The 24,345-nt window shown below is 37.2% G+C and overlaps 1 protein-coding gene across 1 annotated transcript; it reads right to left on the bottom strand.

The window, feature by feature from the left end:
- Positions 1-7,307: 7,307 nt before the first annotated feature.
- On the bottom strand, positions 7,308-23,747 carry bag3 (BCL2 associated athanogene 3). Its single transcript, XM_015347395.2, has 4 exons — positions 23,111-23,747; positions 11,941-12,291; positions 10,973-11,353; positions 7,308-10,524 (listed from the first exon to the last, which is right to left on the bottom strand). Exons 1-4 carry the CDS (start codon positions 23,300-23,302, stop codon positions 9,892-9,894), a joined length of 1,557 nt encoding a protein of 518 aa, XP_015202881.2. The 5' UTR covers positions 23,303-23,747; the 3' UTR covers positions 7,308-9,891.
- Positions 23,748-24,345: the final 598 nt, after the last annotated feature.

The following is a 24,345-nucleotide window of genomic DNA, read 5'->3' as shown; positions in this document are numbered from 1 at the left end:
TTCAGCAATGCTGAGTTGGTTGCTTCCCGCATTCTGAATCAGACCTGCCAGTTAGGCAGCATAACTGTCAAGTTAGTTTGCTATAACTTCTCTATTCCTCATACTGCTCCACTAAAAGCTTGTAAATAACACCATAGGCTACTGTAATTCCAATTACTGTAAATACTCAATACATTTCATCTATGTTCAAGGATTATATGGCATTAAGGCCACATTATTTTAGGTAGGTCACCCATGAAATCATATAGTCAGTGGCAAATGAGTGAAGAATGTCAGTATGGTTGTCTGCAGTGCTCTCACCTCTGTTGGATGCAGATTTTACAGACCAGAAATGGAAATCCTAAAAGAGATACTAGTTTAAGGAAAATATGTTTGTAATTAATATTTGTTTTCTTATTTTAGTTATGGTGCCACTAGACATAAAAATGAGGTGTTCCGTCAAATTCAATTTAACTTTCATTTGTATTTAAACTGACTGGAAACCAATGCAAGGACTCTGAGACAGAAGTGATGTGATCACTCGAATGCGACCAGGTCAGGCTGCTAGCAGCCAAATATTGGCTGAACATATTGGAACTTGTTAAGTGTAGATTTACAGACTCCGGCAAGTAGGGCATTACAATAATCAGTTCTGGAAAAAAACACATTAATCCGCAGACAACTTAAGAAGCAGCTTGGCATTCTTTTTCAAAACTTTACAGTTTTAAAGTCTTTACAGTATTCTGCACACGAGGTACAGAACTGTACAGTACAGTAGAAAGTCATACTTTAAAGCATCAAATGTGGCACTGAGATCTAAGAGTATTGAGAGTGAAAATGAATCAGCTGCCCCTAACATCAGCAACTTTAACAAGAGCAGTTCTATGTAATTCCAGTGTTATGTATTTGCCTAAAGACAGATTGAAATGTGACAGAACACTCAGACTTTAACCAACTGATGGTGGGATGCTGGTATGTAGGAGTCAAGATCTGTAAATGACAAGTTTAGTTTCTTCCTACCTAAACTGATCAAAGTCCTATAAGGGCAGAAAACTCCATTGAGTTCTGAGTTAATGTTATAACCTCCACAGACTGGGACTCCTGATTGTGTTTTAAATGTCTAAAACTTTTGAATGGCAGTGTGCGGTACAGTATATAACATACATGAAACATACAGTATATATCCTGTGATGGACTGGAGGCCTGTCCAGGATGTATCCTGCCTTGCCATAGGCTCTGGCTCCACTGTGACCCTGTAGTGGGTAAAGGTAACATTATTACAGGGCAGAGAATTTAATATTTTTTCCAGTCTTACTAGATATAGAGGTGTTGATTCCAAAATGTGTCAATAAAGTGCTTTGATTTTCTTGAAAAGAGATCTTAAATAAAACGTGTATTCATTATCACCAACTGTTACATTTAGAAATCATACAGCTGACAGCCAACTACCCTAGGGCAGGAAGGAATCACATTCCACAGAGATCTGACCCCTACTGTTGCAATGCGCTCTGTCACCTTAATACGCCTGCAGTGAGCCTGCTCATCAGTTCGCTGAGAAGAATTGGGCAGCAATGTCCTCCCAGGCTGTGGGAGGGGAACAGGAGATCTGTGTGCAGCAGTTTGCAGTATGACTCGCTCATTAGATGTTCCAGTATTTTCTGTAAGGCCCAAAATAGATGCTGCCCTGGATTCCATTCAAGAGATCTTGATTACACTTGCACTTTCAGTACCATAGCACTTTAATCATCAGATGCATCTAAGCAGGCTCTATATGACAAGAAAAAAGAAACCAGGAAAAAAATTGTAATAGATTATGTTAAGAAATATCATTATCAGTGTTTTAAGTTAAAAAGCCTCTTCGGGTTGCGTTTCTGACAATAAAACAAATGATAATTATGAGTAAAGTGACTCATACCACTCATTATGCATTTCTGTGGGAAAGTGCGATAAAATTCCTAAAACAAAACTCCACAGCAAAAACATCATATTTCTTCTATCAGGGTGAAATTAACCCGTACTAATTTCTTTGCAGCTCGCACATTGACACTTTTTCCTTCTCTATGCGGTACAAATCAAGTTTATTCTGATATTAAATATCACGCTGGTTGAAACCCAGATGAAGAAGGGATTTCAAAAGGATTTAGAGTTTACATTTGGCTATGGCTTTTTCACAATATTATTTTAAAGGCTCTTATTCTAGCAAGACTTTGCTGTCAGCTTGTCGGAATTCAGTAATGTCACATATTTAGATGGCACACAGAGGGCCAGATTTCTGAGGGCTGATGCATTAAGAGTGATAAAAATGCCAGCAGTCAGGAGCACAAATGTTTGTGTCACCTTTCCTTGTAATGCTACAGTTATTGCCATGTGAACTTTTTTTGCATTCCAGTGAAATGCTAGCTGCTTTTTAACACATTAGGGCAGGTTAAGCAGAGGTTTACCTGTTGGAAATAGGTGACCTACAGTAACACCCATAAATGTGATCAAAGATGCTTGTGAGCATCCAACCTGAAATATTGTTGATAAAGACATACATGATGTAGCATACTGTACATATAGAGAATACATACAGTACATATAAAACCTAAAGTATTCTATTGACGTAACCTGGCAAGATCATCATAACATATAACATGCATCATGGGAAGATGTCATCATCTCAAAAACTAGCAACAATTTAAGACAGTAACTGTTTATTTAGCTGAAGATCATTGGCTTCATCGGCTTCAGAAAGAATCTGCCTGTGGAAACTGTGAGCAAAGTTTAAATTCTCACCTGCACTGATATTACAGCGTTGCATATCTTAAGTAACAGAATCAGCATCTTTCCTACAGAGTTTACTAGTATTCATAAGTCCTTCAGATGAATTCTTGAAAGAATATAAAATGCACCTGTGTGCATGTGCTAAGGCATTAAAGAGAAAAATTGTGCTTTTAGAGATCAATTTTTATCCCAAGAAAATAAGTTCACATAATTTACCAATGTTTATAACAACACCAATAATAATAATACAAAAACATGTTTTTAAATGCGTGATAAGAGTAAACTGCTTTGAAATAGTTGGGGAAGCATTTTCAATTAGACAGTGCACGACAAAGGCATTTTTCACAACCATGTGAAATGTTGTGTTCAGATTTGGCCTACCATAAAAGTGAGGTATTTAGAGCTACCTTAGATCTGACTCATGACTTCATCTCTTCTCCATGGAACATAATTACAGTTCCTAACACTTATAGTCAAACAGAGAAGTCTTAAACATTACATTTGTAAATGTACAGCAAAAATACAATTGTTTGCAGAAAATATCGACAATCCCATTACCTTCATGACAACATTGTGTTCTTACCTGATACATTTGTTTTGAATTGTGAATTAATTTAGGCTGTATGCGTAATGGTTTGAAATTTAGATTTGTACATTAATTTTTTCTAAACCCAAATACATTCTGAATATAATGTCACATCATCTCCTGTACTAGTTATTTACAATATGTACCTGTTCACTATTATCTCCAGATGAGAGTGCCTTCTGTGTAGACTCTGCATGTTCCACAGCCTGTCCTAATAGCACAGGGGGTCATGCAGGAACTACACCCTGGACAGGATGCCAGTTCACACACAAAAGCACACATTGACACACAAGGGATTTAGTAACACCTCTTGACTACAGTAAATCCAGGTGACTCTTTGGATTGACATCATATTGTTCTATAATTTATGGTAGTTTTATATTTACAGAGACATAAATATATTTAATTATTTCAACTCTAACCACATTTTATTCCTGTTGATTGTTAATTATCCGGATTTTTGCCGTACAAGAAAGCATCTGTGAATTACACAGCTCTGTCCGCAGAATTGTCTTTTTGACATCTTCAAATAAGACACTCCAAACAGCCATCTAAGTAGACCCATCTGTATGGGACCTGCTTGAGAATATCCTTGGATTATTTCTAATCAGTGAATTGGCTTAGGGCTTGACAAGGAACAGAGAAACAGGAAATCACATAAATCCTGTCTTTTTGGGTGTTTAATGTTCACTTGTTACTGAAGTACTGCCAGCAAATTGTGAGGAGAGTTCTCTCTTTGTTATAGCAAACCCAAGGAATCTGTACATTTAAAATAATGAGCACTACACTATGTGCAAATATTAAAAAATATTTTTCTTTGTGAGAAACCAATAAAACTGTTATTTTTTTTTAAAGTAACCATTACAATAAACAATAACCAAGAACAACTTTGTATTAAAGGGACTATATTTTAGAAATAACACTAATACATGACACTCAAGAACAAAATAATGAAAGAAAAAAAATATATATTCAAAGCTATGAGTATTTTTTCAGAGTAGGCTGTCTCAGTTTCCTCATGAATACATTAGGTAGCTTGCAATATTAAATACAGCCCATGGGTATTTGTAGTTGAAAGCTAGTCTAACGTTTACCCATCAAATTGCAAAATCGTGGAACAGACACCCAAAATAGACAAGGGAGTGGTGAACACTAAAGTAATTCTGAGAAATTGACACATAAAGTAGGTGGTACTTGATGACAAGTTGTCGTTGCTGCTAAAACTAAAGTGAATCATGTTGGACTCAGTAAGACCAGAAGACCATCCACAGTGGAGTGAATGTCTTGAGGTGATTCTTCAGTGACACACTTCTATTACTGGAGGTCCTTTTACTGAGAATATTATCAGGATGACTACAACACAGTCCACAGTGTGATTTTTTGTGAACTGGTCATACATCCACAGTTCAGTTTCCTTTTCTTCCTAAAAAAGATTACCTTGATATCTGTATGTTCTTCCCATGTTTATGTGGGCTTCTTCAGGGTACCCCAATGTCTTCCCACAGTTCAAAAACATGTTGGTAGGTTAATTGGCTTCTGGGAAGATTGGCCCTAGTGCAAGTGTGTGTGTGTGTGTGTGTGTGTGTGTGTGTGTTTGTCATCCCGTCCAGTTTGTATCCTGCCCTACACTTTTGCTTGCCGGGATAGGCTCCAGCTCTCCCACGAACCTGTACTGGACAAAGCAGTTAGAAAAATGATGGGAATAACACTGAAAAATGGTTAATTCAGCATGACAACCTTTTTTGGTCATACATAGTCTCTACAATTCTGTGAGGTGTTTAATATAATGCTGATATGAAAGATTGAACACAGTTCTATTCAAAGTATAAAAAGTTCTAGATGTGTGTTTTATTAAAAAAAAACAGCACACTATGCTTATGCACACTACTTTAAAAATCTGTGATAAAAATAGTGTGATAAATGTAGGTGTGTTAAAATGATTACATGAATCACATTACATTGCTTTCGGTAAGTGCTTATCCAGTTCAGGGTCATGGTGACCCAGATGGTGGCACAACACAGGGTACATGGATGGGACGCCAGTCCATCACAGGGTACTAACAGACACAAACACATCAGTACATTCACACCAGTAATGTACCAGTATGTTTTTAGACTGTGGGAGGAATACAGATGACCTAGCAAAAGCTCACACTTTCAGGGGCTGAACATGTAAACTCCACACAGCAGGTGCTCCAGACCATACTTAAATGAAGAACCTAAGAGCTGTGCTGCAGCAACTCTAATTGCCATCCACAACCAAACCATTATGGTTCAAACTACTTCAAGCGGTAGAACAGAATAGACCTCGTCATCCAGAATTGCCTGTGCAACTCCAACAGACTGTGGTGAAAGAGTCTGACGCTCCTTGGATTTGTATTTCTTTCAGTTTTTATGTTACAAAAGCATAGTTCTTGCATAATTTCCGGTACTTCTTCCAAAAATTAAAACACCTGAGGAAAGAAGATAAAGTACCTTCATACCAATCCTATAATTCAGATGAACAAGTAATAGGTTTATTCCATGCTGAAAAAAAGAAGAAAGAGAACACAACGTTTCGGCCGTGGAGCCTTCTTCAGGTGTCTTGCAGCCTACGCATGCTGACGCAGCTACCCACCTGAACTATAATTCAGATATTCAGTTATTGAGATATTGAGCAATTAACCAGATAATGTGGTATTGTAAACACTTATTAGATTAAAGAACTGTTTACTGCTTCTGCCTCATGATGCAATGGAGCATGGATAATAACAAAACAGAATGCAAACTCTTTAAGAGTTTTCTTAGGTTAATAAGAGGGTGTCAATAGTAAGATGAATCTAATTGATCTGACTGAGAATTACAAGAAGCTAGCTCCTATTTAGAGATCTCTTCCTACCCAGAACAGAATGTCAGATCTACACTGCGCTTAAAATAGAACGTGTGTAATTGCTGTGAGGACTCTCTGCAGCTGCGACTTGAGTGCCTGCCATGTTACAATTGCTTAAAGGAGCAGATTATAAATTAGAATCACACCCCAAATGTGCTTCGATTGATATTGACATTCATCATTGCAACAATTGTAATTGTAAAACCGCTCCTAAAAAGTTCTCTGTTGTGAATGACCAGAATGACCACTTTTACTAAGTTTACGTTCAAAACTTTAGCCGCATGGTGCAATAAAATCTCGACTTTCCTGAAGCTCCCTCACAATAGTAATTGAAAATCCAACATTTGGTCTTTTTCACTAAGTAGCATTTAGAGGAATAGGAACAAATAATAGGTTTACTCCATGCTGAAAAAAAGAAGAAAGAAAACACAACGTTTCGGCCGTGGAACCTTCTTCAGGTGTAAGCCTACGCATGATGATGCAGCTACCCACCTGAATATTTAGAGGAATAGTTAGCATGACAACTACAGAAAACCACACAGAAGCAAACATGTGTTGCACCTTTTGTAAATTTAAAATTTCCCTTTAGTGGTAAAATTCCATATATTCAATACTAAGCGGATTAAAACGTGCACAGTAAAGAGATTAAATGATTAAATCTTTTCACTACCGACCAATGCACCACGAGTGCTCCTGTAGGTCATTTTGGCCAGCCAATCACTTACCGCGGTAGACTGCGGTGGCTTGTGGGTAGTTGCGTGCGGTAAGGGTTGTACTGTGCATTTTGAATGGCTGCATTTAAGGGTCACCTATAGAATCCTCCTCATTACTGTTTGAAATTATTATTCATTATTTTTCTAGTGTTGTCAGCACAGTATTCCTTTTTCTTTTTTATATTATGTTTCCTGAGTTCTCTTGATGGGTCCTTCATTTTTGACTGAGAGATCAAATCAAGGATCTGATTGTAAAACCCTTCAGCAGTTAGTGCTAAGACTGAGAGGGAAGCAAATAAAAAAACAAATCCATGTCCTTCTATCATTTGAACACGAACACAAAAGCAATGAATAAATAAAACAGGGATCTATAAAATTAACCCACAAAGGACAGGAGTATTGAAGTAGTTTTTATTTTTATTTTACTGAATAGGTAAACAAAAACAACAACAGAAAACTCCTTCACACTTAAATAATCCAACACACAATACTCAGAACATTCCTTAAAGTGCCCAACAGTCAAACTGACTGATCTCCATGCCTGCTTTCTTTTAATACAGGAGAGCAGTCACAAGGCACCATATGGATGGTTTATGATTGCCCATTCTAATAATAAACTAAATACGAAAGCCCCTACAGCAGAGACAAGAGAGAATGGGATTTTATTTAGAGGCTATTTCCAGAAGCTCAGCAAGGACTGCTGGCAAATGCCAGGATTTATATTAGAAGGTTTTTATTGACGGTACCATATCCATACCACTTGTATCTCACATTTCCAATTAGCTCTTGTCATAAGCAAAGCAATAATTCCAATGGAATTAGGTGTCAAATCAAGATAAGTTTTGATGAATAAGCTATTGCCCAGAACAACAGAATTTTCAAAAGTTTGTATGAACATTATACAAATTTAATGGAACTTAAAAGTTTTATCATGGGAAAAGTAAGGCCATGAATCACATAGGCTTATATATTCACTTCTTTGTGTTATGCAAGATTTGTGCTGTTTACAGGTTAGGATTACAATTCCCACAAGTTTGGCAAAAGATCAAAGACCTTTATCATATGATACCAATTTATGAGAATAATAAGGGTTTCAATTACTTGAGTGCATTACATTCCAATTTTTTTATGAAGTCAGCCAATTAATCAAAAGAGTATAAGACAGTGATAGAGCACTGTGGTGCCATAAATGGGATTCTCTTACAGAAGCTGTTAAATCAGATTTTACAGCACAAAGACAGTTTGAACCACTGTCATTGCTCTGCTTGTGTGAAAAGACCCTCTCACATACACACAGAGCTGCTCTGTTTGTTCCTAATTTAGAAATGTGTTAGCACAACACTACTTTTTAACTCCCCTTGACACAACTGTTTGTACTGGCAATATTTGTACATTAATTTATGCTACTGAACAAAAACCCTACTAGAGCATTGCTGTGAGCGATCCATGCTTTCATGTTAATTTACAACAGGGATTTTAAATGTTGTTATTTTAAAACTATTCTAAATCTCTTAGTGCAAAATCATACTTGTACTGTAGCATTAAAGGTGATGAGAATAAGCCTCTCTATCCCTGGTACAGCTGGGAAATTATATGAATACTATTTTTGGATTATTGTCTTAAATCATAAAGCATTTTCCTTCACCTCTCTGATATGTTTCTGTATTCCACATCAGATGTTGCCTGTCTTACACGAAAGTGTACATAAAGTAAATTTCACTGGTTTTCTTTTATTTTCATAGCACTCCATCAGTGTTATTTAACTCTGTCATGTTTTTGCGTATTATAAGTAACCACACACAATACAGTGAATTTGTTTTTGATTAACAAAAAGCTGCTCTGTACAATTTGGTACATTATGCTATGTGAAAACATTTATTTGGCCTGGTGTAGATGTCAAGGACTTTTCACTTTCTGTGTCTAAAGATGGCTTCCCAAAGGCCTATTAGCATTTATAACTCCAATGCCTGTAAACATTTACTCATTTGAACACATGTGGTAAAAATCATTGATTGCAGCAGTTGAGCACTGCCTTCTCAGTCTGTCTGTAGTAAAGAATGACTTCATGCAAAGCATTACTGTGAGTGTGGGACATTACAGGCACAATAATCCCTCCGACAAAAGTGCTCCTGACTGTGTAACCTCAGAACACTGACAAAGTCTGTTTATAACAAGTTGTGGAGAAAGTTAAAGACATTTTACAGACTGCTTAACATAGTTTAGATGTTCTTTACCTTTTCCACAAATATTTTAAACATTAAATTTAAAACAAATTTAAATCTGTTACTACAAAGATAACTTGAAGACTGCAATGCCGAGATGAGACTGCGCCCTGAAGTTAGCAAAGCAAGTGGAGCAAACTGACTGAGAATAACACAAATCTCTACCCAGAGCTAACTGCACTCACATAAGGTTTAAAAACATAACAAACAGAATGCTAGAATGTATTGCTGTAAAGAATTCATCTGAAATCAAATATTTGTATCTTCAGGAAGCAACATCTGCCAAAGGAAAAAAAAACTCCAAGTGTTTATATGCTTAGTAACAGCTACATTCTGTACAGTTTGCAGTGAGAAATGTACTGAATATGAACTGAATGTAACCTGCATTAACAGACACTAAAAAAAGATAAAACTACATCCAAAATATGTCTCAAGGTAGTGGCTTTTTAATAAAGGCCATTTCTTGACTCTTCAGTTTCAGAAATAATGACGTTCCTTTTACAGATATCTCTTTCATTGATCTAACCGCGATAGTCCCAACAGTAAAAAGTTTTCATTACTTTGCGAAGTGCTCTTGTTGATACAAATATGAACTTCCTTCCCAGTCATCTACAAGATGGCGTAACACAACTGCCGTTAAAGTCCTTAAGGCATGCATTTTATAAGTTCATTCAAAACTACAGGAATATAAGTGATTTAGAGCAGCAAATTGTCTTTTTATCTGTGCTTTTCTTTTTATTTCCAGCTTCGGCAGTGCTGTTAGGAGATCTCCTTCTCCATTGTGGCATCCACGTGACCAATTCTGTTTGATTCCCCTTTGCTTGGGGGGCTACTGCCTTCCACAGAGCCCTCACTAACGGACTGTGGGCCTTCACAATACTTCTGCTCCTCACCAATCAGCTCGAGTCCTTCCAAAATGTTCTGCACCTTGCGGACCCCATCTCTCCTTGCCTGCCTCACATCATCCCGGCCTTCAGGGTCAACAGAGTCCAGGGCTAGCAGTTCTTTTGTTAAAAGCTCTTCCAGTATCAGGTACTTTTTGTCGTTCTTCTTCCCATCAAAATATTTTACCTCCTCTTCTAACTTCTGCACCCTCTCCACAATCTGCTGAACTTTTTCCAGGCCTGGGTGTCTTGGAGGTAATTCCACTGATTCCTCCATCTTCTGTGGATGAACCTCTTCTGGCACTGGCCTAAATTCTTGGGGTTCAGATTTTACTGGCACTTGGACTTTGACCTCTGTCTTCTCTTGTTTCTCAGGAGGCTGTCTTGCCTCAGCATCTCTATGGACTGCCTGGGCAAACCCTTGAGGCATTTCAAATCCTGGTGGGCTGCCATGCTCCTCGTGGTAAAATTTAGGAGGAGACTCCTGCTGTACAATATGATGTTGAACCTGAGGAAAACAGAATTTATTTATTTTACTTTTTACAACCTGTTGACCTCCGAATTGTTTGGTGAAATCTAATTACAAGGATACCAGTTTATTACAAATGTTACAAATATATGTCAAGGCAAAAGGATAATCTAATGAGTAAAAGCACATTCAGGAAAACCAAATCATAAGAGCAAAAACGTGGCACAGGGATAGTATGGTAACAGTACGGAATGTTTTTTTAAAGTTTAAGGAGAAGGGACAGACTCCTAAAATCAATTTTATTTTACAAAGCTCCTATGTAAAGTGTTATAATTTGGTCAATGAAAATGTTTTCCAAGCACTCGATTTGACCCTGGGACAACAAATTCACCTGTATCAAGGCAACCGTACATGAAACGTCACTTTTCAACATTCTGAGACTGGTTTTCATAATTGGTTTAACCAATTAGTCATTCTAATTCTGTACCTGTGGACGCTCTCCCATGACCTGAGCCTTGACAGGTGACTGGGCTCTGGCGTGGGGGGGAATCTGCACGGGAGAGGTCTCGTGGCTTGGCCTGTCGCGATTGGAATGGGCAGGGGCTGTGTGGACAGTCCATTCTTCTGGCTGGATTCGGGAGAAGGCTGGCTGGTAGTCCATGTGAGAGGGACGCTGGGGGTGGACAACAGGCGTGGGCGGGCCCTGGGAACGGCCCGTTGCCCCCTCGTGGATCACGGGTATGGGGATGTAACCAGGCTGAAGCTGGGGTCCACTGCTTCCTGGCCGGGCAGGCTGGTGGCCAGGAGCCGTGTGGGAGCACGAGGTCTGGGGAAGGTGCTGATGGTGGACATGGTGAAGGGTCTGAAACTAAGACAAGAATAGCAGCACATTAAGAGAGACATTTTGTGGTGAGAGAGAGCATATACAGCTAACGAATCTGGATCTGCGTAAGCTCTACCTAATCATTTTCAATTGTTCTGACACTTTTATGAGTGTGTCCTGAAACAGACAAAGTAGCTTTGAGTAGGTCTTATTAAACAAGTACTCTCTGTGGTGGGTTAGCTTTTAACTATTGCATATTTTCTGTAAAACCTATTTGAAGAGAGCTGGTATTTTGTTAAAGAGGAAACTCAGACTAAATCTGGATCACTTAACACTAAGATAATAAAATATTGCCATATACTGCTTACAGCTACATTATATGCCATAACTCTCAAATAAACTGCTCTAGAGAAACCCACTGCATGTCTTACCATTATTATTTGGAGACCAAAGGCAAATCAGACTCATGATCTAAAAAGGATATTTCATTTTTTTTTAAAAAGTAAAATAAACCCCTCCAAAAATAACCGTTTTTAAAACGCTTCCAAGAGGCTTCTCTGGTGTGCATACCTAGAACGTAGCAGTGAGCCCCTAATGAAAACAGACAAGTGTGACGATGAAGAACAAATTACCTCAGGTGCCTGTGAGACAGGTGAAGACGACAAGCCTTGCCCACAGTGTGGATCACTCGGACAGTCCTCTGCTGGGAGCCTGATGGGGGACTTGGGTCGCCCTGTGTGACCTGGTGTGGGAGAAGGCACCCGCCCCTCGGTCCTGACCCTCTGCATGGGGGCAGGCTGGGGATAGGAGTAGTACGGGTGTTGCTGCTGCTGCCTGGGATCCACGTTGTCATGAACAACGGGGATGGGGATGTATCCTGGCCGAAGGTTTGGGTATTTCACCTCCCTCTGATACTGCTTCTGAGGCTCCTGGGGAGACAGCTGTGAGGCCAGACAAGGGCCGTTCGAAGAAGCCTGGGCATCCTTGAAGAAAGACCATCACAAAGAAATCATTTTAGAAAACCTTTTGCCTTAAAAGCACAGGGAGCTACATCTTAATATGTGAGAATATGAGCCATGAGCCCACTTTGAATATCTTCCAAGACTTTGAGAGTTTAAAATCTACACACCTCAAAACACATTAGGCCACATTCGTAAAACCTCAATGTTGGGCTAATTTATCATCCATTTTTTGATATACAAAACAAACTCGACGTTACAAAATTAGTCATGTCAAATAATAATAGTAACTAAAAAATTAAACTATCAAATCTCCTGAAAGACCTGTCACTTTCTGCGTCGTTTTCTCATAAAAAAAATACAAGTGTACATTTGGAAACAAAGGTAAATGTTTAATGATGTTTTAAAATATTTTTGCCCATTGCTTTTGATTTTTTTCAATTGATCTTTTTCATTGTTACATGTAACATCCATCCATCTTCTAAGCTCTTTATTTAATATAGGAACATGGAGAGAGCCTTAGTCTATCCTGGCAAGCAACAGGTGCAAAGTGGGATACACCCAGGATAGGACTCCAGTCCATCACAGGACACACACAGACACTAAACTGACTGGTAATATGTTCAGACAACACAAAAAGATTGTCATGGGTTTCTTCTTATTTTGTAACATTTGTTCTATATTTAAATTTAGCAGAATATCCTATAATATTAACATAATTTCCAGACTTACCTAAAAACAACGTTACATGATCTGTCTGTAGCAATGTATGACATTCTTAAAGACAACATTTGGGCTTTATCTGGTTTGGGCTTTATCATGCTAGGAGCAATAATTTCAGACAGAATAATCAATGAGAAAAATATTCAGTGCTCTCATGTATCAAAAATGTACGGAGATGTTAGGGAGCTTTACTGAAAAGTTTAAGACAGCTGGCATATCTGACAAGTGCCACAGATATTACTTTGTCAACTTATAGTTCTCTATCATGACCTCCATTTTTCACACCTCTTGTAATTTGATAGTATTTTTCAAGGACCTGCAGAAAACCATTAGTGTCTATGGTAACAGCAATGGAAAAAGATTATTGAAACTGCAGAAAACAAAGATGGACTGTATGAATGAATTACAGAAAGCTCCCTTTATTGAATAGAAGTGGCTTATTTTCAGGAAATTGCTTAATGGAAAAACTACAGCTTGTCAAAAGACTTGCTCTTGAAAAAAAATGTGGTGTTGAAGGAAGGAGCCAAGTTTATGCAATCAACATTTTAATGTGAATACATCTGTGATATTCATTAAAACAACTGTCCAGGAAATCCACAACAGATATAAAAGTTTAGATTGCCCACATACAGTAACAAACTTCTTAAATGATAGCTTTACTGTTCCTGTGACACAAAACCTTAAACATTTCAACATGAGACTATTATATTGGTACTGTAGAAAATGAAATTAGAAAATTTAATAACCTAACAAGAAACATATAAGAGAACTTGAATCAATATCAATACATGTCTGTGGAATGCTTTTTAAACTAAACTCCTTTGTTAGAGATGGAGGTTGAGTTTTGTCCTTTTTGCAAAATTCCTTAACCTTCCATTTTCATATACATCCCAAAATAACAACAAAGTGTGGTTCCAGACAGTAGCATGAACTGATGGCCTTTAAGTCAGGTTTAAGTTGTTGTACTTTTCTTACATTCATTTAAAAATATAATTCTTTACAGTAAAAGGTTAATAGGCTGAAGTTCCTTTTTTATTTAAAAATTAAGAACGCCCACACAAATAACTGAACACATTCCAGAATCACAGGAAGAGTCAGCCTTAAATCACTTTTTTGTCTTTTTTTTTAGACTACAGGGAATCATGCCTCATATCAAAGTGCGCCTTGCAATTCAATCAGATCTGAAGAGCTTAACAAAGTCATTGATTCAAAGCTTCTTTTTTCCCAGAAAGATAAAACCCATTCTGTTATGCAAGATACACAAAGAAATTCAGTTTATCATTTTGGATGGCAAATTTCTTATTTTATAGCATGTACTGTTATAATGCAGATATTATTTTCAGGTAAAGGCATAAATGATTTCTGTTACTGGCTATTTCTCAGTTCTTTCATGATAACTTATAATGATAGTACAAAATATCTTGTAATTACTTAAAATATTAAAATATTAAAATGATGTACCGAGATATATCAACTGAGAACAAATAGTTGTGGACAACAAAGATTGAAATAGAAATGCATTTATAGTGAAGGAAATTTACTAGACCTTGCTCTACAGCTGCGTTTGGGCCCATAGACATCTTCTTGGCTCAACGTCCAGAGCCTTAATCACTACTACCCCCGTATGTTTTTAAATAAAACATCAAGGAGCATTTTATTATTTGAAGTCCTGGTTTCACATCAGTCTTCATGCAGAAGTGAGACATTAAGTGAGATAATAACTATTTGAGATTATTGCTTTTTTAGCACTGTTGTATATAAAATAATTTGTTTTATTTGTACCTAGAAGCCTGTCATTGTTTTCCACTTTTTCACTTTCTGAGAAACTTTGCTTTCTATTTCGGACATTGTTGCCTTTTTGGATGTATCTCTTAGTACTTTGATGGTCCTGCAATGATCTGCTGCTCTGCTCTTCTTCCTATGAGTCTGGCCAATTGTCCTTTCACTGTCTTCACTATCTTATGAAGCCGCATGCTTTTGGTCACCCTGTAACCTGTTCATTTCTTTTTCCATCTTGCCTTTCACATACTTGTTTGGGTCTCTCATTTTTGTATTCAGGGTGCAGGTTTAACAACTGTATGCTACTATGCTACTAAAGACAGCACACGCCGGTCAAAGATTTTAAGGCACAATGACAAATTCCCCTTTCTAAATCATACTCCATACTCCAATCTCCAGGTCATTTTTGTGCTCTCTTTTATCCTGGACATCTGGTTTAAAGCTCTTGATTTCAATTGACTCAAAAACATACATAATTAAAGAGCTCTTCAAGTTTGATCCAACTAAATTAATTCTATATAAAATATAAACATGAAAACTGTTCCAGTACTTAATTTTAGTAAATTGAAAGGAATGCTTCTGAGGAAGTGCAACATTAATTTTAGAGCCAATGATCATAAAATAGATTAAAGTATAATTGCGAAAATAGTGAATCACTACTGAATGCTACTAAAAAAATCCCTTTATGTTTTTGAAGAACATCCTAAACACCTACAGTAAAATAAAATATTCATAATCCAATTTAAATTACTGTCAATAGTTTGCTTGAAACACCTACAGTAAATCTATTGTACACTGTTACTTAATGCTTTTTCTATTCTGTTGCTCAGGGAAACACTTCCAATTAAAAATTGTCTTAGGGTGATCTGGCACACAGCAATGCTTGATGTAGTGTATTTAATTTAGTCTGAATATATTTCAGTACATCTGTTCAACCTTTCCCTGTTCCGAATGACATCAGAACATCCAAAGATGCTGCATAGACACTGGCTTTTCCGCCTCTCACAAGAAAAATGAGATCACAACCAGATCTTAAAGGAATAGTTTATCTTGTCAGGATTCCCCTGTTACTTCATTTCAGACTTGGTGCACATCTAGACGATTCTGCCAACAGTGGCTCTGTAAGAATTGGATTTCAATTTAAATTCTAAATGCTTTATTCATCACGTAGCCTAACATGTAAACTTGTTGATCTTATCCCCTTACAACTTAGTCCCTAATCTGCTGTCCAGATGCTTTTTGAAAACTTGTTTGCACCGCAATTGTTTGTGAATAATATATGTAGGGACAACATATGACAGCTATACATAAGACAGAGACAATTGAACAAAAGAAATAAAAAGGAAAACAAGAACAACTTGCATTAACAGCTCCTCTCCATTATATGCTGAAATCCCATCTGTATCCATGTACTTATCAAGGTGTTGGTCCCCACAATAACAGGTAAGAGTTCACTGGTTACACAGACTATATAGTGCAATGGAAGACAGTATGTAGTCAGTTCCAAACCCAAAATGGTGAAACTAAAATAACTAGAATCAAATTAATTCAAAGCTCTAAAAATATTTAGCATATGAAACACAGGTCTCTGGAATTTTATCGAAACAATTTTATCAAGCTTTAAAAAGCATGCTCATCACGCTTATGATGACAGAAGTGTAGTTATAAATATACTTTTAGTCTACAAATATCCTTATCAATGTATTAGCATTACATTGCAACATTTCTATTTTTTCTGTTATTATGAACTTGAAGCATGCACTGCCATTTTGGACAACATCATGTTCACTGGCTTACACTACAAGAAACATCTATTCTTGAAACAAATCTCACAACAGCCATGTTATATTACTCTATTAAGAAAGACTGCTGTAAAAGATTACTGAGTCAATTATAACTTTCATTATTCGACATTCTTATTTACATGGGTTCAGGTGTGGAACTGTGTCAGCATGCGTTAAATGCAAAGACCAAAATAAGTGTTAATTCCAAGCTGAAAAGGAGAAAGTAGTAGCTTTTACTTTTCACAATGCAATTAACTTTGACTTATTCTTATTTACTTTTTAAATTTTACTGTCTTTCCTGATTTCAGGTTATTTCCTGATATTGACATTGCTTATAATGACTCATTACTAAATTACATTATACAGAACACGCACTAGATGCATGTACTGTAAAGTTAAATAAATAAAGTGTAATACAGTACATTCCTTGACTTGAGTTTCAATCATGTTGGGGCCTACAGAATAAAATGAAATTCAAACGTGTTTCAGCCAGCAAGATTAGAAACCGAGGCAAGTCTTCGCTTATCCACAGAGGTCTGCATATCATAAAAAGGCTTTAAGATGCTGAAAAAATGATAAGCAATGACTGTTCCCACACAACTGTGAGTCCTGTGCAGTCAATGGAAACTCTCAGGGTCAGCCTACATATCCAAGCCATCATATCACTGGCTTGTTGGAAATAGGTGCTACATTTGCCTAGCAACAGCATCAGTCACAACACAACAACAACAGAGAGCTCCGCATTTCAAGCAATAATAAACTCTATCATATGACAATAAAGAAAATACAGATATTACAAATCCTTCTTCAAAAATTTTAGCACTTCATTTCAGCTGTACTGAAATAATATAAGGACAAGAGAAATCAATTTCCCTCTTACACTGATTTCTTTTATAAGTCTTATGACTGTTAGGCCTAATTTGGGACAATGGTATCTATGGTAAGGCACTTTCCCAGAGTAATGAGAAACAGCACAGAACAGAATTCATAGAATAAACTAGTCAATTACAAGGTGATTCATTGCTTATTGTCAGACAAGTTCATTTGCAGTTTTCTTTGGAAATGAAGAGGTGGACTTTTTAACAGCTCATTTGGTAGCAGAAAGTGCATTGAGACATTTAAATTCAGTAAACACAAACAAAAACATATGAATACAGAATTTCATGTTTATATGTATAATGCAAACACTATTCCTTAGAAAAAAGCAAATCAAATTAAGGTTTTAGACAGAAAGCTAAAGAAACTCCAAGTATCTTCTATAGTCTGTCTTTCCACTCCTGTACAAAAATACCTTTCAGAAACTAAAACAGCCCTGTGATCTGCTTACAAGCTCTTGACGAAACGTTTAACTCACTTGAATTATTCAATAGTAAATGAATTTGTTTATACTAATAAGTAAAATAAACTCTGAATTCCACAGTATGTTCATAATATGTTCCATCTATCACAGAATAGAAACACCACAGCTAAAACAGTCATGCCCCTGGGTGGGAGAGAATACATATTATAGCGACTGGGCCTACACAACCGTCAGTTGCCATGGGAACCCAAGTTTATGGCTTCTCAGTCGAAAAGGCCTGATACAGAAGGAGGCAGCAATATGATGTTGCACACAATCACAACATTGAAAGAAAACAACGTACTCCCACAAACTGAAGTTTCAATGAGAAAACTGGGTCAATTAATTTTTTATTGTTTTTTTGTAAAGATTTCATGATGCATGTGCTAGCATGACAAAAATATACTCATAATATGGCATTGTATAGACTAAATTATGGCAATCATATTAAGGTTAAGAGGCTCCCTTTGCATTAATATGTCAATAACCTGTGGAGTGTAGAAACCAAGACATTCTGCTTTTTAAATAATAAGAAGGACCTAACTAAGCTAAAATAGAAGCTTTAAACATTTAAAAAATAATCTCGTAGTGGCAGGAGAATGTGCTGAGCTGACTGCAATCCTGTGATCTTTACACATTCCCACAAAGACATAGAGGGCGTATTTAAATGCAGCATGAAACTGTTCTACACCATTTTTCTGCTTTTAGCTTTCCAGTACCTCAGGCGGTGATTTTCCATTGCTTTTTGTGCACTTTGTGCTAATATAGCATTTGCTATTAAAGATACAATTCTATGTAAAGCTCTGTGTTTATCACCACACAATAGTAGGTCTTCAATACTGGTGCTGTCGCATTTTTCTCAGGACTGGGAAACACCTATGTGTTGTTGATCAACATATCTTCATCTGCTCAATTAAGACAACTGTGGGCTGGAAGGTCAGAAGGTCATTTGGTCAAAATTATTTCAAAGTTATTTACTTTAACCATTTACTTGCTTAACTGATCACCAAGAAACTGATCCATATCTTTAAAAAACTGGTGATTTACAGTGACCTATAAATGCCACTGGACTGGGGGCATTCCAGGTCTAGGATAGGAGACTGCTTAGCGGTTAAAGCTTTTTCTGTTGGGATCCTCTTTTGTCATTTCTTTGAACAGCACTATTAACACACCAAAGTGACAACTGCTTAGGGCTTAGGGGAAAACCGCAATGGACCTTTACTAGGCGTGTTTTTTACATTTTTAGCCTCGATTTTCTGACTATTCTGAGAGAATTACTTTTTGTATAAATAATTTGAAATTTAACAAAGAGTTTAAAATACATACTAAAAAGTACGTCAGAATCTAAGAAAAACATAAGAACAAGAAAGAAGCAGATCTCCAGTTTTTGGACAGTTCAAAACATTGTTGTTTTCTTATGAAAAGACATGCATATGCCTAATGCTCTCATTTTCAAGACTCAAGGTTTAGATCATGTTTTGCACATCCTTCTTCACAGCAAAGTGCACTGCAAGCCAACTTGCTTTGTTTTTGTGAGTGATAGACTATGTTATGCTTGTAATTGGACCTCTACCTCTGCCCCTCCTGGGCAGCACAAAGAGTAAACTGTCACAGAGGAATAGAACAATGCAGTAATAAAATAATCAAAAACACTGGGGCTAGAGCCCCTGACATTAACCCATGCACTGGACCTTCGGTTGTTTTAAAGTTTTAGATGTATTTCGGTAATGACTGGCTTGTATTTACTGTAGACTGTACTGAAGCATAAGAGCTGTATTTTACTCATAATTTTTTAACTGTAAGTCTTTAGTCTTGTGCCTGTCCTGGACTTTAGCTAGTGTTTAATCACTAGCTGGAAGGCTTTTTCAAAAACTTAAATTCCAGCAAAAGGAATTGTGCTTTCCTCTTACTAGGTCTTTATGACATGTCTGGAGAAGACATCAGTTTGAAAATACAAATGTTCTATCCTAATGCTGTTTAAGTGCAGAATGCATATTTGAATTACATTTTCAAGTTTTAATTATATTAAACAATTATGGCAGTACTTTCTTCAAAGGTTGCATACACAAGGATAAGCAGGGTGTTGCCACATTCATTTCATTTTCAAACTCAGCCTAGCAGTCACTCTGCGCCAAACAATATCATTACATAGATTTATGTTTACCATTTCTGGTAAATCATTGTATTTAATTAGTTCAGAGACATTGCGGGCATCACCTGCCAATTTTTATATGGCATCCAGCACCACCAAATTACACAGTACTGTGCCGACAGATGAGACAAGATCACAGGCCTTAAGCTAATGTCAGAGCACCACTCAAAAACATATTTTACTCTTCCACTCTTGAAAAACGTGGAGCTTATAATATTACACAAGTAAAAGAAGAATTATAGAGATGTCACGCACAACAGATCAATTTCTAGCTCTTTACATTAATTCTCCAAAAACACTGAAAACCATACCTTTTATATGTTGTGTATACAAATATGTGTAATATAGATTTTTCATCAACACCTTATGCATGGGATTGACGCAGTGTGTACATGGTGCCTAAAAGTTTTCAGTATAGTGCGGACCTGGAGACATTATTATAAAGGTCTACATATGTTAATACACAGGTTAAATATACGGTGTGGTGAAAATAAGTGTATTCCCTTATCATTTTATGATACCTTATCGGTTATCATTTTATAATTTAACATAGACATATTTGACCTTCACCTAGTTCTAACAGTAGTAAACATAACCTCATTTGTCAAACAACACAGTAATTCTACTTTGTTATTATTTATTTTTACAAAATCAGCCATCATTTAGCAGCAGTAACTTGAATTAAATGCTTCCTGTAAGAGTCGATCAGTCTCCCACATTCACCGGGAGGAATTCTGGCCCACTCTTCCTTATAAGACTTGGCCATTCCAAAATCCTGAATTTCTTCTTTCTGAGCCATTCTCTTATAAATTTGGTTGTGGGTTCTGGATCATTGTCCTGTTCTATGAGCCACTTTTGGTTTAGTTTTAGACTTCAAACAGATGGTCTCACAGTTTCCTCTGGAATACTCTGGTATACTGTAGAATTCATATCAGACGAGGTGATAGCAAAATGTCCAGGTCCCAAACCATTACCCTCCCACCACCATGCTTAATGGCTGTTATAAGGAACGTCTGGCCAAAACCAAATGCTGCCTTTCGGCAAACTCGTTTTGCTTTATGCAGAAACAATGCCACTTTTGACTCATCTGTCCAGAGCACACTCTTTCAGAAGTCTTGCTTTTTCATTCAGGTGCTGTGCAGCAGTCTTCTTACATTGCAGAGGTTTCCTTCTTGCTATCCCTCCATGAAAGATATTCTTATTCACTCTGTTTCCAATGGTGGACTCATGAGCTCTGACATTTACCACAGCATGAAATCCCTGGATGTAACCATGGGCATCAAACTATCAGATCTTGGAGAGAATTTGGTAGAATAAACTCCTGGGTGGATTGGAAGTCTTAAATTTTCAGCATTTGTAGATGATCTTTCTTATTGTGGAATGATGGACTTCATATTGTTTGGAAATGACTTTGTAACCCTTCTCAGACTGATAAGTAACAACAGTTCTTTCACAGATTTCTTTTGATCTGGGCATAATGTTACCATGACCTTTAGTGCTAAAAACTGATTACGTTTCTGATTTAATATACGGGTAAAAATCACTTTCAGTTGGTCAATTAATCATTTACACATGTTTTGGCGCACCTGATTTTACAGTAGATACCCTCTTAATTCTTAATTGTGATGGTAGAGAAATAGTAACTTACTTTTTCACACAAAGATATTGAATGTTGGGTGATTATTTTTTTTTTAATAAACAACGACAAAGTTACATTTTTGTTAAATGCATTTGATTTGATCTACTATTAAGACTTGGTGAGAACTAGGTAAAGTTTAAAAATGTCTAAATGTGTTAAACCTTAAAATCTTAATGGCGTGTACTTTTTCTCCACACTACATAAGGTAGTCTAAGTATTTACAGATGGACTCTCATGAAATTTTTTAATTTAGCCTTATGCACTTTTAGCTTTGCTTAGTTTTTTTTTACTTTGAAAACTTCTGCTGTACTCCCATAAATACTTGAAAACTTTTTTTTTCTAGTAAGAGTGAAAAGCAGACAAAGACAACCTCTGAACTCTTGCTGACTGAACATATACCACCACCATTGCACCAATTTTATCTCCTGACAGCTGTTTCTTTCGAGCAGATTCTCAGTGTCACTAACTTTGGACAACTGCAAGTGTCGACCTTATAAATGCAAGATGCCAACTGGCTGGCTCTGTGTCCACCATCTAAAATCTTTCAGCATGCCTAGACACTGGGAGAAAGCTCTAATTTTCTATAGCTGTTTACAGAGGTTCAGATTTGCACTTAACGAGAATGGGCATATTGCTCATATGAATTGTTTTGTGTATCTTTCTTAAACCTTCCTATACAGTATTTCCTCATTTATTGGTGGGAGACCAACAGAGATTTAATATATCTGACAATGAAACTTCACAATACATTAAGCTGCGCAGAAGTGATTTATTTTTCTAGAACGCCCCATCCCTTTTAAGGGAAACTTTTAGGCAAGGAGGAAAATGTTTATACTAAAGCTTACACGGAGATCAAAGTCTGTGAATCTCACTTTGCTGATGTAATAAGAAGCTTTAAATAACCATTGTGAAAAGGTCCAAATACTGAATGGAATGGCTTCACATAGAACTGCAGTGCGTCATACACACAAAACAGCCTCTGGATCTTGACACGGGAATATTAAAGGGCATCAGCAGGATCGCTCTCCACCCGTACAATGCTGTCAAGATGCATGTTCATCCACACTATTCATTTTCATGGTAAACTATCAGACTGCATATTTGGTAGATGTATTCTGTCGTCCATGTATTCTGGATTTGTTCCAGTATAAGAAATCCCTGCGCAGGAGCAAATTAATAAATAATTATCGCTTCCATAACAGTATCCTAACTCGTTTGTTAAAACTGGAAGGTGCTCTTGATCAAATCCGTTGTGATTTGTAGATGAAATGGTACCGGAATCCGTAGTCATAAAAAGTAAATGAATTAAACGGGTTTCGGGGAGCTCACAAATTATGTCGGCATCACGACCACACAAATTACAAACTTCCAACGTAATCACGCACATTGCTGCATCTGGTATATTATTCACACTGTTATTCGCCTACCTTTTTCACGTCGTGTCTGGGGTCGTTCCAGGTGGTTGTGCGGTTGTTATGATCCACGAAAAAGGGCCATCCTGTCTGCGGGTCAATTTTAATTTCCCAGCCAGGGGGCAATGGGTCGTTAGTAGACATCTGTACCATTGGTGACTGTGTCTTCATGCTATAAAAGCTTCTTGGTTGCGTGAATTGTGCCATTATGCCCTGCCGAGTACCTCCTTTATAGAATCTGTTGGGTGACGTGTTGAAAGGGGTTGGAAATGTCTGGAATTAGCCCGGTCAACTCTGAGACCAAAGTTCTGAGGATAGCTCCGGGAGCCTTGGAAAGTTCTGGCTATATCGAGAGAGAATGTGCGCCACACAAACAGCTCCTCCTTGAGTCATCATCAGCCAGTTGCTGTCAGCACAGGGTTGCAGCGCTCATGCTGTGCAAATGTGCACATGTGCACTTCATGTTCCAGTGAAGCTCTGTGGTGCCCTGAAGCCCTGGACATTCTTGTCTACAATCCCAGGCGCCGTAACTTGCATTCCAGATAACAGTATATCCTGGACTAACAGACATGCTCCTTTGACACCTGCATCTCCCCGTGCTGATCTCGCGGGTATAAAAGCGAGATGCTGCTTTTTTAGTAAGAATTCAAGACAGTCTGTTTCCAAGCAACACCAAACTTGCCTCTTCTGTGGCAGAGCCTTGCAGTTGACTTCTAAGTGTCGTGAATAGGAGGAGGAGAAAAATACGTACTGTTAACGTCCTTCAAAGATTATATGTGAGGCATTCCTTAGATGTTAAATTACAAATTGAGCGTGTAAATTTACACCCACCTTAGCTACCCCATTAACCCTTTCCACATGAACGTACCCTCTTCAAATATAATCATAAACGCAATTAAGGTAGTGTTAAACGCAAAATGTTAAATTATATTCGAATATCTCATCAATTCTAAATCAATAAGATTGATGTGTGTAAACCTATAGTTTATAAAGAGCATAATTCTGTCAAACGCACGGAAATGTTAAATTACTTCACTTGTTTTAAATAGCTGAAAATACTAGATTATTATGTGTTTTTGAGTTTAGCTTCTAGTTTTACGATAAGCGCCTGTGACACACCCAGTTACACTTGGTGTGTATTGTTTTAAAAAGACAAAGCCGAATAAAAAAAACACCATGCAGAGTGGAGAAGTAACCACCTAACATTTTGAGTGACAAACTTCATACTGACGAAACGAGTATTTGTGTTT

The sequence above is a fragment of the Lepisosteus oculatus genome, chromosome 4 (assembly GCF_040954835.1).
Source record: "Lepisosteus oculatus isolate fLepOcu1 chromosome 4, fLepOcu1.hap2, whole genome shotgun sequence".
NCBI classification, from domain to species: domain Eukaryota; kingdom Metazoa; phylum Chordata; class Actinopteri; order Semionotiformes; family Lepisosteidae; genus Lepisosteus; species Lepisosteus oculatus.
The sequence above is the reverse complement of the archived record's forward strand: the minus strand, read 5'-3'. Positions and strand labels throughout refer to the sequence as shown.